The 16,892-nt window shown below is 40.9% G+C and overlaps 1 protein-coding gene across 5 annotated transcripts in view; it reads left to right on the top strand.

Annotated features, from left to right (window-relative positions):
* Positions 1-16,892, top strand: part of POC5 (POC5 centriolar protein) — a 66,676-nt gene that overhangs the window by 33,869 nt on the left and 15,915 nt on the right. For all 5 annotated transcript variants that reach the window (XM_030566402.1, XM_030566405.1, XM_030566407.1 and 2 more), the window contains 3 exons: positions 867-1,017; positions 12,928-13,124; positions 14,049-14,225. In XM_030566402.1, the coding sequence (XP_030422262.1) occupies positions 867-1,017; positions 12,928-13,124; positions 14,049-14,225 (525 nt within the window). The remainder of the gene's footprint in view (positions 1-866; positions 1,018-12,927; positions 13,125-14,048; positions 14,226-16,892) is intronic.

The following is a 16,892-nucleotide window of genomic DNA, read 5'->3' as shown; positions in this document are numbered from 1 at the left end:
AAATGGTCTCTCTGTATTAAGGTGACAAATACAGGGTTATTTGCTTAAAAGAAATATGAATAAACAGCCTTATTCAAAAAGAATACAATTCAAAGCACTCCAGCAACTATAGACATGTAAATACAAAAAAAACATATAAATCACTATCTGATCTTTTGTACTTACAACTGGGAAACAGAAGATTAGAAAGGCAGGAGACAGAAAAAAATCACTTCTCATAGTCGAGAGAGTTCAGGCAGAAGACCCAAGAACGAAGGACTCGCACACAAACTTCCCTCCACCCAGATCTGAAAAAGTCTGGTTTCCTGATTGGTCCTCTGGTCAGGTGTTTCAGGTACTTCTTTCCAGGTGTAAGAGACATTAACCCTTAGCTATCTGTTTATGATAACTCCTCATTGGCATCTCTGTGATAGGAATAAAACTATATTTCTTCATATACAATAAGAATGATGCGCAAAAGCAGTAGTAGGCCATCTGATAACTTACCGCAAGTGATTTTGAAGAAAAATTTGTCCAACTCTTATGCTGTTTTTTAAAGGAATTTAGAGTGCTTCCTATAAGATCTGTAATTTTAGTTCAGCTAGCAAAGAATTATTTAGAACGTGTAGTCGTTATAATAGATTAACTAGAATATAGTATGGGCTTTCTAAAATAGGAAATAAAAGGGAGCTAAATCATTAACTCTCCCTATTAAATTGAAGGGAAGCAGCTGAGCCAAGAAAACATAAGTAAAATTATTATTCTGCCATGTGATACAAAACTCTCATTTAAAAGCTAACATATCCATTTTCATTCTTTTCTTCCTGTGTTTGTGTTTAAGAACGATGACAGTAGCTGTATAATTATTTATCATCCTGTTGTGACAGGATGAATATGAAGAGCTGCTTCGTTATGCCGTAGTGACTCCAAAGTTTGAACCGTGTGTCCTGAGGCAATCTGAGCCTGCTGCAGAACTGACAGCACATGACAGATTTTCGAGTTTAATGGATGAAGTCATCAATCACCCTAAGACTCCAGGTAGTGTGTGGGGAGCGGTGGTGGTGGTGTGGGGGGAAATGTGTTTATATGTTTGAGCATAAAGAGAATTTTCATAACATAAATAGATACTATTATCTGAGTACCTGGTGATACTGATGATAGTATCTGGTGCATAATTTGAACTGCACTAGCTGATATAATATGCAAACTTGGTTACTTTAAGAAAAAAACTCTGTGATTAAAGCGTTCTAAATATCTGCTATTCTGGAGTTCAAAACATAAGTGTTGTGATGTAGTTGTAGCATTGTTTGTTTAATCTTAAGTTTTGTAGGGAATTTTGACATTTTTAAAGAAACTGTCAGCTTTATATCTTACTTTAGCTTAAATCTACCTTGTGTAATAGTTGGAAAATAAGCTAAGGAGGGAGTTCTACTAACAGGGGATCCCAAAACCACTGTCTGTGGAGCACTCCTGGTGGTTTGTGGAAAACTGACTGGTTACATGGTGCTGGTGGTTTTCTTAATTTCTAGTTGCTAAATCACAACAAAGAACTAAAAATGCATAAATAGTTTTCGTTTTCCTGTAGGTGATTGCCATAGTTTCTGTAGGGCTATTTTGCAATATGGAGTGGGAGGGGAGGTGGTCCACAAAGCACACTCTATTAAGATGTGGTCCGCATTAAGTACAAGTATTTTCAATTTTTTTTCAAATACATACTGTGACAGGTTGGATCACAGAAACCTTCTTGGGAGCTGCCACCTGATGTGCCAGACTACTTCTACCCTTACCTTCCCTGCCAGCTCAGGACCCCAGCACCCTGTCTTGCTGAGCCAGATGCTCCCATCTGCTCCAACAAAGACCCAGGGTCTGAATTACTTGCCCCAAAGCTGGAGCTTTACCTGAAAGCAGCTAACAGAAGTGTTCCTGTCTTTAACACTCAGATGCCCAACTCCCAATGGGATCTAAACCTAAATATATCTGTTTTACCCTGTATAAAGCTTATACAGGATAAATTCATAAATTGTTCGCCCTCTATAACACTGATAGAGAGATATGCACAGTTGTTTGCTCCCGCAGATATTAATACATACTCTGAGTTAATTAATAAGTAAAAAGTGGTTTTGTTAAATACAGAAAGTAGGATTTAAGTGGTTCCAAGTAGTAACAGACAGAACGAAGTAAGTCAGCAAGCAAAATAAAATAAAATGCGCAAATCTATGTCTAATCAAACTGAATACAGATAATCTCACCCTCAGAGATGCATCAGTAAGTTTTTTCCTCAAACTGGACACCTTCCAGGCCTGGGCACAATTTTTTCCCCTGGTACAGCTCTTGTTCCAGCTCAGGTAGTAGCTAGGGGATTCTTCATGATGTCCATTTCTCTGTTCTGTTCCACTCATTTATATATCTTTTTTGCATAAGGTGGGAATCCTTTGTCCCTCTGGGTTTCCACCCCCCCTTACTGGAAAAGCACCAGGTTAAAGATGGATTCCAGTTCATGTGACATGATCACACGTCGTTGTAAGACCCCAAGCCTTCATTCCTGCCAGCCTGACTCACAGGAAGGCTTGCCTGCAAACAGAGCCATCCAGTCAATTGTCTGGTTGATGAGAGCCATTAAGATTTCAAACTACCATTAATGGCCCACAGTTTGCATAATTACAATAGGCCCTCAGAGTTATATTTCATATTTCTAGTTTCAGATACAAGAGTGATACCTTTATACAAATAGATGACCACACTCAGACAATAAGCTTTGTAATAATACCTTACAAGAAACCTTTTGCATGAAGCATATTCGTTACATTATATTCACTCATTATCATTTTTATAAAATGATATAGACTGCAGCATCACACGTACTATGAGATTATATGTTCTTCTCTTAAGAAATGAAGATACTAGCAAATGACACCAAAATAAGAGTCTCCTTTTCACTTACATCCATGAGAATATATGATTTTCTCTGATGCCAATGACCAAGTATTGCCACTTGTTAATACCCTTCCACTGATGTCTTTGAACTGACAACTTTAAACCTAAGAAACCAGTGCTATGTATTACTTCAAAGTACCTTGGATAATTTTCCCTTTCATCTTATTAAGAACATACTGTACTAACTTTTCCTAAGAATGTAGCTTTTCATGTTAGAGAGCTTTTGTAAGAGCAGTTTGAGGAAGAATGATAAGCATCATAAGATTAGACAAGACACAAAGCTTTGCTTTATGTGAAAAGATGCTCCAACATGGAGAGCATTTATTAAGATACATTTTTTATCAATAGGAATCTGCTGGGTGTACACAATGTTTGACTAATTAATTTAATTTTTAAAATGGCTTTTTTTTAATTTTCAAGTAGTAACAATTTAACAGTTCTTTGGATGTTTCAGGCAATAAGTCAATGTTTTCAGGGCAGCAGTAGCAGCTGTGTCCCTTGTACTTCTCCTTCCACAGAGGTTTGGCCACTTAATCTGTGTAGTGAAAGCCATATTCATCCATTCTGGCCAGCAACACCCTTGCTGCTACTCTCCTGCTCCCTTCCAAACACACACATGCCACTTGAAGAAATGCTTGTTCATTTATAAGAGGAGCTGAGTCATCTTCTGAGCTGAGCCATTAGTGCATCATGTCCAAAACTTCTCCCCAGTGCAGCACAACCACAGTGGATTCTCTGAACATAAGAACCTCTGTGGGAAGGGGTAGAAGGCAGGTTTTTACCCCGATAAGAGCACAAGAGTGGGAAGTGATACTGAAATGCAGACACACAAGGAATTTGAAAACTCATCTTTGAGAAGAATTAATGCTGTCATGGATAGGTTCAAATGCAGTCTCTGTAGTTCTGTGCTTATGAAGCTTATGTGCGTGAGCATGAAGTGACCTCTCTGGGATGAGAAGAGGTGATGAGAATGTTTGTGGCTACATATACACTACAGCTGGGATCAACGCTCTGAGCGATCCACCCATGGTCCATTTAGCTGGTCTACTAAAGACCCGCCAAATTGTCAGCAGATCGCTCTTCAGTTGACCCCCCTTGGTAATTCCACCTAAGATATGTTAACTCCAGCTACATTATCCATGTAGCTGGAGTTGTGTAGGATAGGTTGACTTACTGCAGTAGTGTAGACGTAGCCTGTGTGTCCTGTATGGGAAGTGTGTCAGTGCTGTGTAATAAGCAGTAACATGCCCAGTGCTGACAACTGGAGCCAAAGAAGTCACAGATCTGTTAAAGTCACAGAATATATGACCTCTGTGACCAATTTGTATCCTTAGTCATAGAGTTCCACGTTGTCCTCCAACTCCTTCTAAAGTGAAGCAGATGCATTTGGGAATAGAATCCACTATGATACAAATTATTTGAATTCAAAAGAATTTTTCTCTGGGCTTCAAATCTCCCAGCACAAAGAATGCAGTTTGTGGAGGAAACATTAATTACAATTGGTTAGTTTTATGTATCTTTGTTTCTCCTTCTGTAAAATGGGGGTAATGAGACTCATCCCCATTGGAAAGCATTTTGATATCTATAGATAAAAAGCACTAAGAGTGAGCTAGGTGGTATTAACATGATGATGTGAGTCAATAGGATTCAAACACAATTGTAAAACTCTAGAATTCTAGGACAGTTCTAGAACAAGTTGCTGGAAACCCCCAAGTTGCTGAGCCTGTGAAGGTAAATGGGAAAAGTCACAATTTTTTGTACCAGTTTGGAATAATATTACCTCGCAAATCCCAGTCCAAAAATACTGCTGGTGTTGACTGGAGATTTCAATTCCAGCTACATTGAAATCAGTCTCCATAGATACTGTCAAGGTATTTTTTCTCATTTGAACTTTAGCGTCCTAAAAGTGAGGACCTGCATGTACCCTTCTAAGCTTAATTCCTAGCTTAGATCTGATAGCGCCGCCACCAGCCAAAATATAGTGTTTGGCACACTTTCCGTTCCCCCAGAACCTTCCCTGGGGAACCCAAGACCCAAACCCCTTGGGTCTTAAAACAAGGAGAAATAAACCATTCCCCCTCCTTTCCCCCTCCCAGACTTTCCCCTCCCTGGGTTACCCTGAGAGACTACACTGATCCAAACTCCTTGGATCTTTAAACAGAGAGGAATTAACCTTCCCCCCACTCCTTTCCCCCCACCAATCCCTGGTGAGTTCAGACCCAATCTCCTTGGGTCTTAAAGAAGGAAAAAAATCAATCAGATTCTTAAAGAGAGCTTTTAATTAAAGAGAAAAAAGTAAAAATTATCTCTTGTAAAATTAGGATGGAAAATGTTTACAGCTCATATAGACTAGAGGGACTTCCGCCCCCCCCCCACACTTAGCCTGAAATTCAAGTTACAGCAAACAGAGGTAAAAATACTTCCAGCAAAATACACATTCACGAGTTAAGAAAACAAACATAAGCCTAATCCGCCTTTTCTAGCTGGTACGTAATATTTTGAACATGAGACTGTCTCAGAAAGATTGGGGATACCTAGGGTGCACGTCTGGTCCCTCTTAGCCCTAAGAGCGAACAATGAACAAAAAAACAGCACAAACAGACTTCCCTCCACCAAGATTTGAAACTATCTTGTCCCCCGATTGGTCCTCTAGTCAGGTGTCAGCCAGGTTTACTGAGCTTCTTAACCCTTTACAGGTAAAAGAGACATTAACCCGTAACTATCTGTTTATGACAGATATAGTTTTCTGGTTCATCGTATTATTTTCTTCAGAATTGAACAAATGTTGTGCGCGATGCTAACATCCTCTTCAAGTTCAGTACCTTGCACTTAACAGGATGATTTATGGAGTATGATAATACTTGGTATAAGTAAAGGTAACAGAATCAGAGCCCATAGACAGCAGCAGTTTATTTGATTGCTCCTACTTTTTTGCAGAGTATATTATAGGAAGCTCAACAGGCTGTCTGTCTGAAGAGAATACTGAGAATCTTTAAAGCTACTGTATACACCACAAATACGCATTTATTTCCAGTCAGGCAAAACAGACTGGTTACACTGGTATTTCTAGTATAAAACAGCCAAAACCTTGTGAAGGACAAGCTTAATAACCAAATAAGAAACTGAGAGATGTTTTCTCCCTGCAAGCTATCCTTCTAAAAATGTTCATAGATTAAAAATAATCTTACACCCATGGTCAGCACTCAGGATTCTGTGTTTCTCATGTCACAATTTATAACCTGACTATTTAAAGTTGTTTTTTTTACTGTGCTCATCAACTCTGTATCTGAGTGGTTAACAGTGTAGAATTGAATTAGAAGCCCTGCTTTAGTTTGAGTGGGTATTCTTGCTGTCTAAACATAGAACCTGAGCAACTAAAGAAACTTTAGGTTCTTTAGAGAAAAAGGATTCACCTTTACTTCTCTTCAGTCCTCATTGGTAGTGAACTAACATTTTTTTGTGTAATTTAAAAAACTTTTGAGTTCATGATTTGATAGTAATTTGTTCTGAACTTAAAATGGAAATATTTTTCTAGGTGACCTATAGGCAAAATGTAGCCTCTCAGTTATGCTCCATTCAATTTATCCTGGATCATTTAATACCTCTGAAGATATATTGTTTGTCTGTTGCAATGATTTAGGCTCATTTGTTGAGTAGCAGTTCACCCATCACCCCCACCCAATTAAAGGATCTTCAATTTCTGTACATTGTACAGTTAAATGATTCCTTAAGGGAATGATTTATCTTTACACTTGGATATGGAATTCCTCTGCCTCAGCAGACTTAAGCATAACTCTTACTAGACTCAACTTTCCACTATTAGAGTCTGCTGGGGGCTATTTCTTATACCATCTCTAAAGTTTGTGGTTATTTCAACTGATACATTTCACTTATTTTTGGTGCTTGTTGATCCTCCTTTCATAGATCTTTTTAAAAACAAAAAACAACCCACAACATAAGCTGACATTATATCTTTCCCCTGGAAAGCCTTCTGATTTATTAACCTGACAATCTTTCTATTCCCATGCAGTTTATGTGGAGAAGCAAGACTATATAGATTCCAAGGCCAGAAGGAACCATTAGGATCATGTAGTCTGACCCCATATAACACAGGCCATAGAACTTTCCTAAAACAATTTCTAAAACGTCTCTCTTAGAAAAACATCCAATTTTGATTTAAAAATTCAGTGATGGAGAATCCACCGTGACCCTTGGTAAATTGTTCCAAGTTAATTACTCACACTATCAAAAATGTGTGCCTTATTTCCTGTCTGAATTTGTGTAGGTTCAACTTCTAGCCATTGATTGTGTTATAAATTTCTCAGCTAGCATGAAGAACTCATTATTAAATATTTGTTCCCCAGGGCGGTACTTATAGGCTAATCAAGTCACTCCTTAACCATCTCTTTGTTAGACTCAAGGAGCTCAATCTATTTAGCTTATCACTGTAAGGCATGTTTTCTAATTCTTTAATCATTCTCATGGGTCTTCCTGAATCCTCTCCAGTTTTTCAACATCCTTCTTGAATTTTTGACACTGGAACTAGAAACAATATTCCAGCAGCAGTCACACCAGTGCCAAATATAGAGGTAAAAATAACCTTATTCCTACTCGAAAATCCCCTGTTTATACATCCAAGGATCGCATCAGCCCTTCTGGCCACAGCATCACAGTGAGTGCTCGTGTTCAGGTGCTTTATCCTCCATCACCCCAAATTCTTTTCAGGGTCACTACTTCCCAAAATAGAGTCCTCCATCCTGTAAGTATAGCCTACATTCCTTGTTCCTAGATGTACAGATTTACATTTCACCATGTTATAAAACATATTGTTTGCTTGCGTTCAGTTTACCAGGTATTCCAGATTGCTCTGAGTCACTGACCTGTCCTGTTCATTATTTACCACTCCCCCAATTTTTATGTCATCTGTAAACTTTATCAGTGATTTTTGTTTTCCTCCACATCATTTGATAAAAATGTTAAATAGAGTAGGACCAAAAACAGATCTTTGCATTAATTACATTACCCTCCTTTAGTTCTGTATTAATCGAGTCTGGTATCAGCTGCTCCATTATCTTGTCCAGAATCAGTGTTGGACTGACAGACCTATAATTACCTGGGTCATCCTTTTAACCTTTTAAAAAAATTCGCACAACATTAGCTTTCTTCCAGTCTTCTGGAACTTCCCCAGTGCTCCAAGGCTTACTGAAAATCAAATTAACAGTCTGAGCTCCTCAGCCAGCTCTCTAAAAACTCTTGAATGCAAGTTATACAAACCAACTGATTTTAAAATGTCTAACTCTACTAGCATCTGTTTACCATCCTGCAGATATACTAGTGGAATAGGAAGAGGATATATTCTCACCATATGGTGATGATGATGATCTGCTTTTCCCCCCAAAAATGTAGGACAAATATTTATTAAACCCTTCTGACTTTTCTGCACTATTATTATTTATGATTCTACCATTTCCATATAGTAATGGACCAATATCATTCTTGGGGTTCTTTTTGTTGCTAATGTATTTCAAAAACTTCTTTTGTCTTTGTCTGCTAGGCTTCCTTTTTCAATTTTCTACAATCCTAACTTCTGATTTATATTCATCACTATCAACTTCCTCTTTTTTTCATATATTTTTATATATATTTATTTTACAACTGCCTTCACTTCCCCTCTGAACCAGGTTATTTTTTTTAAATGAGAACAGCCTTCTCCCTTGATTGTGGTTTGTGATTTTTTGGGGGAGGGGGGAGCAAGGGTGAGGGGGCATGAATCTAATAGAGTGTTAGGTGATTCCCGCTTACTCACATTTTTTCAGATTTAAATTCTTCAGAGGATTTGGCTCATAATTGTTTTCAGCTTTGTGAAATTGGCTATATTAACAACAAGTGTGTATATATACCGTATATTACTGGTCTGGGCTTTATTCTGCTTGCATATTATAAATATGATCAAGTTATGATCACTTGTACCTAAGCTGCTACTATTTTTTAGTTCTCTGAGTTTTTCTTTATCATAAGCTAAGAGACTTAAGACATATTTCAATACCTTGAATAGGGCCAAACTCTTTTGGAAATTATCCTACTTGTTCGTAGCCTTTGTCTATATGTTAGGTATTTTCAGATGTTCTCCCATTGTTGATTTAGCACCAGCGAAACTACCAGTGCTAGGAATGCTAGTGGTGTGTAGCCCAGTCAGAGGGTTTTACTCCAGTGTCATCTTAACCCAGTTCTGAAAATGTCTGTGCCTGGTTTACCCTAGAGAGCTTATCATTCTGAGCTCCAGTGGCTTTTCAGAAGACTAAAGGTGAGCAAATAGCAAGGGGAATCTTCAGCAAAAATTCTTGCACTGCTCTGCTCCCATTTGGTCTTTATCTATTGCTGTGTTATGACATAAAATCCTGTCTTGAGAATTTTACTAACTTTTTTTAACTGCCTGCAAAGGGGGGAAGTGTACACCTATGCTGTATATAATATTAAATGGCTGGAGTTCTCGGTATTCTTATACCCAACTTCCCCTAATTTTTGGAGGATTTTTTTCCCCACTAGATTTTGAACTTGAGGGCAGTTGGAATAGCAGCTCTTACATATTGTACAGAACACAGCCTTGTTTGAGGGGTAAGTGTGCAGGTGGCTCCGTTCCTGCGATTCACCGTGACTCTCAGCCAGCCAGTAAAACAGAAGGTTTATTTAGACGACAGGAACACAGTCCAAAACAGGTCTTGCCGGTACAGACAACAGGATCCCCTTTAGTTAGGTTCATCTGGGGGCCCCAGGGAGGCCACAGCCCCCTTGGGAAGCCCAAGCCCTGTCGGGGTGCTCCTCTCCATTTCCCAGTCAGCTCCAAACTGAAACTCCCTCCAGCTGTCTCCCCGAGCTTTTGTGTCCTTTGTTCAGTTTCCCCAGCAGAGGTGTTACCTGGCCTCCAACTCCCCTCCTGGGTTCTCATGTTACATGCTCAGGTATCCTCTCTTCCCCAATGCAGACAGTCCCCTCAAAACTCCCCTGCAACCTTCCCAGGTCAACACTCCCCACTCAGCATTCAAAGAACACATCAAGAACATTCCCACTTTGTCACACAAACACCTTGGGAATGGAAGTTGTTTGTAATTCTGAAATGTTCATGACTCTGAACAAAACGTTATAGTTGTTCTTCAGAAGTTTACAACTGAACACTTACTTAATAAAGCTTTGAAACTTTACTGTGCAGAATTAAAATGTTGCTTTCCCTTCCTTTTTTTAGTAGTTTACATTTAATAGTACTGTACTTGTTTTGGGGTTGGTTTTTTTTTTTTTTCTGTCTCTGTTGCTGCCTGATTGCATACTTCTGGTTCCAAATGAGATATATGGTTGACTGGTTAGTTTATAACTCTGCTGTTCGTAAGTCTGAGGTTCTGATGTAATTCTTTTTTCTATTCCCTTAATAGAGCCTGGCTGTCTTATTTGCATTTCCCTCCACGCACACACACTGCAGTTGCAACTTAAATGGATCATTGCATTGATAATAGTCACTGTGTGTTCTCCTCCCCATGAAATATTTCTGTTCAGTGTATGTTACCTTTTACTTGTCCATGCTGACTTTCTATAGGTCCTTTCAGAGTTAGCAAAAACTCTTCCAGTACACTAAATATTTTGAATCCAAATGATATTCCCCAGCCAGATCATAATTATAACATCTCAACTTTTAAATTACATGACATCCTTAATATGTTAAGTTTCAAAAATCGACATTATCTTGCAATTTTATCTACACACACACACACACATTCTCAGAAAGGTTGAATACTAAAATAAAACACAAATGTCTGAGACTTCTCCTTTCCCTGTGTACAAGAAAAGAGACATTCTATCCAGGGCTGCTTTTTAATACCTTTTTAAAAATTTAGAATTTGTTCTTGTCAGGGGGTGCTCCACTGTTGCTACACTGACGCCTCCCCTTGGTCACTCTGGGGATTAGCACTAGAGGTAGACATCCTTTGGTCTGCAGCTCCTCTTTTGTTCCAGGATCCTCAGTGTCTCCTTTGTGACTTAGCCCTCCAGCTAGGTCCCGCCACGTTCCCCCTTCTAGGGTACAGTCCATCGGCAGTCCTAGGCAGTTTGCCCATTCACTGCCTCAGGTCTATGCTATGCAATGTGCAGTAGGGAAACCCAGGCCTGCCTTCTTCTCTGGGTTCCAACCAGGGACCCTCAGCTCAGTGGTTCTAGGCTTCCTTTGTCTGCCCTCACTGCTCCTTCCCTGGACTGATTCCTACATTCTGGTTCCCCATCTCTTCCTTCCTCCCCTCCCCAGGGAGTGACTGCTGCCTGATTTCCTTAGCAGCCCAGTCTGTAGCCTGCTACCTGTCTTTATAGGCCTTTCCTGTTCCTGCACAGGTGAGTCTTTCTAACTACCTCCAATCTAAAGCTCCCCTCTTAGCAGTCAATTAGCTGATTGGGCCCACCTGGCCCTATTCTGTTCTTGCAGGGCTAGTGTGGGGATCTCCTGCATCACAATTCTAAATATAATACTAACAGCAGAAATTTTCCAATGGATATGCTTTCTAATTGCTCTTAAAAATATTGTTCATCTTCATATTGTCAACTTGGGGGATCTGTTGCATATTTTAGTTGTTCTTTGTGTATAAGCATATTTGCCTTTCCTGAATTAAGTAAAGTCCAGTCCTATTTCATCTTCAGTCTGTCTCCAATAGTTTCTTGGCATGTATTTATCTGTATTGCAGTAGCATCTGTAGCCCCAACTCTCAGTTAGGACCTATTGTGTTAAGGCACGGTACAAACACATAGTAAGATACTGCCTGCCTCAAAGAGTTAAAATCATAATAGGCGATCAAGTCAAAGGGTATTGGAAAGGTAGCATTACTTCTTCCATTTACAGCTGGGGAACTGAGGCACAGAGAATCCAGTGTAATGTTTCATTTATTTATGAAGTGCTGTTTATGTTGATACTGGTGGGTGAGGAGGGCCATATACATACCTGAATGTATAAATACAAGTACACTGTACATTGCAAACATACAATGCTCCCCACCCTGAGGTGCTTACAGCCTAATGTAGATACAGTAGAACCCCATTTATCTGACCCTCCATTATCTGGCTCTAAACGGAAAACCAGTGCACACAGGTCCAGAAGGCAGGGTGGGCAGCGGTGGTGGTGTTTGTCCTATGGTGCTAGATGGCACTGCAGCATTACACTTTGCCATTCTCTGGTTTATCTCGATTGTATATTATCCAATCTGGCCCCGGTCCTAATTGGATTACATAAACAGGGTTCTGCTGTATTATGAAACCTGGGGAAACAATTCAGAAAATGGTGAGGGGGTAACATTTAAATGGACTCCACTTGACATGATTTCCTGAAAGAAGTCTTTCAAGTAGAGGGACGCTTTCTGCTTCCTTATAAAGCTAGTTTCACAACACTAGAAAATTCACTTGGTCCATAAACCATTTGTGCTATGTTTTGGCACAAATGACCTTGAAAGTTTCTGGTTTTAAAGGGAACAGTAGTTTGACTTGGGAAGCATAGTTCATTCTTTTGAGAGTAAAACTTATCAGCCAATTGCTGTTTTACAGATGTGCATCCCTTAGGATATGTCTGCACTGAAGCTGGGAGTGTGCTTCCCAGCTCAACTGGACGTAGCATGCTAAAAGTAGCAGTGTAACAAGGGGGTAGCTTGGTGCCTAAGCACATACTTAGGATGACCGAGCAAGAGTGTGTACTCAGGGGAGTGGGGGGTTTGACCAAAGCTACCACTTTTGCTGCCCCCTGTACGCTGCTATTTTCGGCGCTGGTCTGAGCAGAGTTAGTATGTCTATCTGCCTAGGCTGGGATGCATGCTCCCAGATGCAGTGTGGAAATACCCTTAGAGGCATACTTCTGAATAGGGTTTACGTGCATAGAGAAGGAAGACTTCTGGCGACATAGGCCTTATGTATACCCAACTTCTGACTTGCCTGCTGAATATACAATAGCTAAACCTTTCAAAGAATCAACTTTTAATCTTTTTGTTTTATTTTTAGTTTTAACACCGGTAAAGGGACCTTCGCAGGCAGACATGGAAGGACTTTGCCCTGTTCGTTCGGGAGAGACTTCTTCACAAGGGTCCTCATCTGGTCCAAGAGAGATTGAAGAGACTATAGTGACTGAGTTAAGTGTTTCAGATGAAAAAGTGACCCAGATAGAAAGCATACTTGATCTCTGGAGTGGAAGTCTTAAGGTATTAAATTTGTGCTAAATGTAATCTCCTTATATTTTCTCCTGTACTTCTACCAATGCCACAATAGTAATCTGCTCCATATAATCTAACCACATTGGGAAACAGTTGAAAACCTACTGGACTGGCACAGAGATGGACTAATAATCTACTTGCCTTTGACTAGTGAACAATAAATACTCCAAGAATCAGTTCTGTTCATGGAGTGGCAGCTATAAGTGTGTCTGTATCTGTGGTCCCAGAAAGCTCCTTGAATTTCAAGCTCTGTGGGTGTGCACAGGCAGGATCAAAACTGCCTATCAAAAACAGATCAGATGGGAATTGGTGAAGCAATAGTTGTATTCTTCCAGCTCCCACCTGCAGGCAAGCTCCACCCACTTGACACCAGAATGAGACTCCAGTCACAGTAGAATGGGTCATACTTTGAACATCTGAAAATTCATTTTGGATTTGTTAGGAGCAGCTCCTTTTTCAGTGGAATTTGTAACATCAGTGGGCTCTGCTGGACTCCTTTGAGTTTGGCTCAGAGTGGAGCTGGATACCCTGTAGGAGTGGCTTCCTCTTAGTAGTGCTCAGTTACCCAACCCCCAGGCTTTGCCCCTCTCCTCTCCCTTGTTGGCTCCGCTGGCTAGATTAAAATGGCACAGGTACTTTTCCAAGTGTCACTGGTTGTGGCACCAAAATGAAATATTCTTAGTAGATTGATCATGGTTTGATTCTCCTCCTCCTCTTTTACATGCTTTTAGTCTAATAATTAATGTATTTAAGTTATCATAATTAAATGTCTCAGTGTGTCTGGTAACTGAACAAAGTTGTAAATTCAAGGTTCAGTGTAAATTTTGATGTCTGATTAGCTGCCATACATCCTAGTATTAAAAGACTTGGAGAGGATAATTTTCCAAGTTTCATTAGTGCTACCCTTTTCAGACAAATGTTCTGACTGAACTCAGAAAATGGAAGATGACTTTTATTGAACATCACAAGCTGGAAATGAGACAAGAGAAAGAGAAACATGCTGCAAATGTGAGACAGCTGAACAATCAGATGGAGAACCTCAGAGAGCTGCTACATACTTATGAAATCTCCATTGGCAGAAAGGATGAGGTAACAACAGTTTTTTCTTATTCTGTTCTGTCTTCTATTTTTAGAACTCTTTGAGATTTGAATCTTTTTCTCTCTTAATTGTACTTTCGCAACAGGTAATGTAATGTATACACTAACTTACTTGCTTAGTCAGAAAAGAAGCATCAGAGTATTTCAAGCCATTCAGGATGAACTTTAGCAATTGTAGAATCAAACTACATCAGGAGTCAGCAACCTCTGGCACGCGGCTCGCCAGGGTAAGCACCCTGGCGGGCCGGGCCAGTTTGTTTATCTGCCGCGTTGGCAGGTTCGGCTGATCGCGGCTTCCACTGGCTGCAGTTCGCCGTCCCAGGCCAATGGGGGCGGTGGGAAGCCGCGGCCAGCACATCCCTCGGCCCACACCACTTCCTGCTGCCCTCATTGGCCTGGGACGGCAAACTGCAACCAGTGGGAGACGCGGTCCGCCAAACCTGCTGACACAGCAGATAGATAAACTAGCCTGGCCTGCCAGGGTGCTTACCCTGGCGAGCCGCGTGCCAGAGGTTGCTGACCCCTGAACTACATTATAAGTAAACCACATAATTACTGTGCATTCTCTAATACTAATATGGAAACTTGACTGTTTTGTCCCTAATTCATGGTTTCTCTTTCATGAAATTCACACTGTTTTGGATTAGTGATTACAGATCACTTCCACTTACCTCATCCCTTACAACAAAGTTGGTTTAAAGGCGTTAATTAATTTTTTTGTGTATATTGGATGGATTTCCACATAATCTTCCAAATGGGAAGAAATCTCTTACATATTTAGGGAGCGTTTTTTATTTTAGCATAATCTGATATAAAATGAGCACTATGGTTCTGTGCTCTTAGAGTAATATTTTCCTTGCAGCACCTACACCAATTGTCTTGAATTCAACTAGTATTACACAAATAAGGGTACGTCTACACTACGGGATTATTCCGATTTTACATAAACCGGTTTTATAAAACAGATTGTATAAAGTCGAGTGCATGCGGCCACACTAAGCACATTAATTCGGCGGTGTGCGTCCATGGTCCGAGGCTAGCGTCGATTTCTGGAGCGTTGCACTGTGGGTAGCTATTCCATAGCTATCCCATAGTTCCCGCAGTCTCCCCTGCCCCTTAGAATTCTGGGTTGATAGCTCAGTGGCTGATGGGGCAAAAATCATTGTCGTGGGTGATTCTGGGTAAATGTCGTCGGTCATGCTTTCCCAGAGGAAGGAAACGGCAGACAATCATTTCGCGCCATTTTTCCCTGGATTGCCCTGGCAGACGCCATAGCACAGCAACCATAGAGCCCGTTCACCTTTTTTTTTTTTTTTTTTTTTTTTTTTTTTTTTTTTTTTTTACAGTCACCGTATGTGTACTGGATGCCGCGGACAGAGGCGATACTCCAGCGCTACACAGCAGCATTCATTTGCTTTTGCATGATAGCAGAGATGGTTACCAGTTGTTCTGTACCGTCTGCTGCCAGTGTAATTTGGCAATGAGATGACGGTTACCTGTCCTTCTGTGCTGTCTGCTGCTATCATAGGTGCCCCTGGCTGAGATCGGCCAGGAGCGCAAAAGCAAAACTGGGAATGACTCCCCGAATCAATCCCTCCTTTATGTTTCTAAAAATAGTCAGTCCTGCCTAGAATATGGGGCAAATGTACTAGAGAAGCAGTGTATTAGAGAGTACAGCTGCTCTGTGTCAGATCCCATAGAAATGATGAGCTACATGCCATTCACGGGGGGTGCCCCTGCAACAACCCCACCCGTTGCTTCCCTTCTCCCTCAACCTTCCTGGGCTACCGTGGCAGTGTCCCCCCCATTTGTGTCATGAAGTAATAAAGAATGCAGGAATAAGAAACACTGAGTTTTTAGTGACATAAAATGAGGGGGAGGCAGCCTCCCGGTGCTATGATAGTCCAGGCAGGACATTAAGTAGTGTGGGGGAGAGGAGCCCAGCATCCCACTGCTATGATAGTCCAGGCAGTAAAGAATCTTTTCTTATCACATGAAAGGGAAGGGACTGATTGAAGCTCAGCCCCCAGTTGCTATGATGAAGACGGTTACCAGCCGTTCTGTACCATCTACTGGGAATGACCGGGAGTCATTCCTATTTTCACCCAGGCGCCCCCGGCCAGCCTCACCTAAACCCAGCCAGGAGCACTCACGGGTTGATAAGAAGGACGGTTACCAGTCCTATTGCACCATCTGCCACCAGGGAGGGGAGAGGAGTGGATACTGCTCTTTACTGCTGCAGCATCGCGTCTACCAGCAGCATTCAGTAGACATAGGGTGACATTGAAAGAAGTCAAGAAATGATTTCTTTCCCTTTTCTTTCACGTGGGCGGGGGAGTAAATTGACGAGATATTCCCTGAATCATGCCGGACAATGTGTTTGAACCTACAGGCATTGGGAGCTCAGCCAAGAATGCAAATACTTTTTGGAGACTGCTGGGGACTGTGGGATAGCTGGAGTCCTCAGTACCCCCTCCCTCCCTCCATGAGCGTCCATTTGAGTCTCTGACTTCCCGTTACGCTTGTCACGCAGCACTGTGTAGCCTGTAGATTTTTTTTCAAACACTTTGGCATTTCGTCTTCTGTAACGGAGCTTTGATAGAACAGATTTGTTTCCCCACACAGCAATCAGATTCAGTATCTCCCGTACGGTCCATG

Source organism: Gopherus evgoodei, chromosome 6 (genome assembly GCF_007399415.2).
Source record: "Gopherus evgoodei ecotype Sinaloan lineage chromosome 6, rGopEvg1_v1.p, whole genome shotgun sequence".
In the NCBI taxonomy this organism is placed as follows: domain Eukaryota; kingdom Metazoa; phylum Chordata; order Testudines; family Testudinidae; genus Gopherus; species Gopherus evgoodei.
This window is presented reverse-complemented; position numbering and strand designations above follow the sequence as displayed.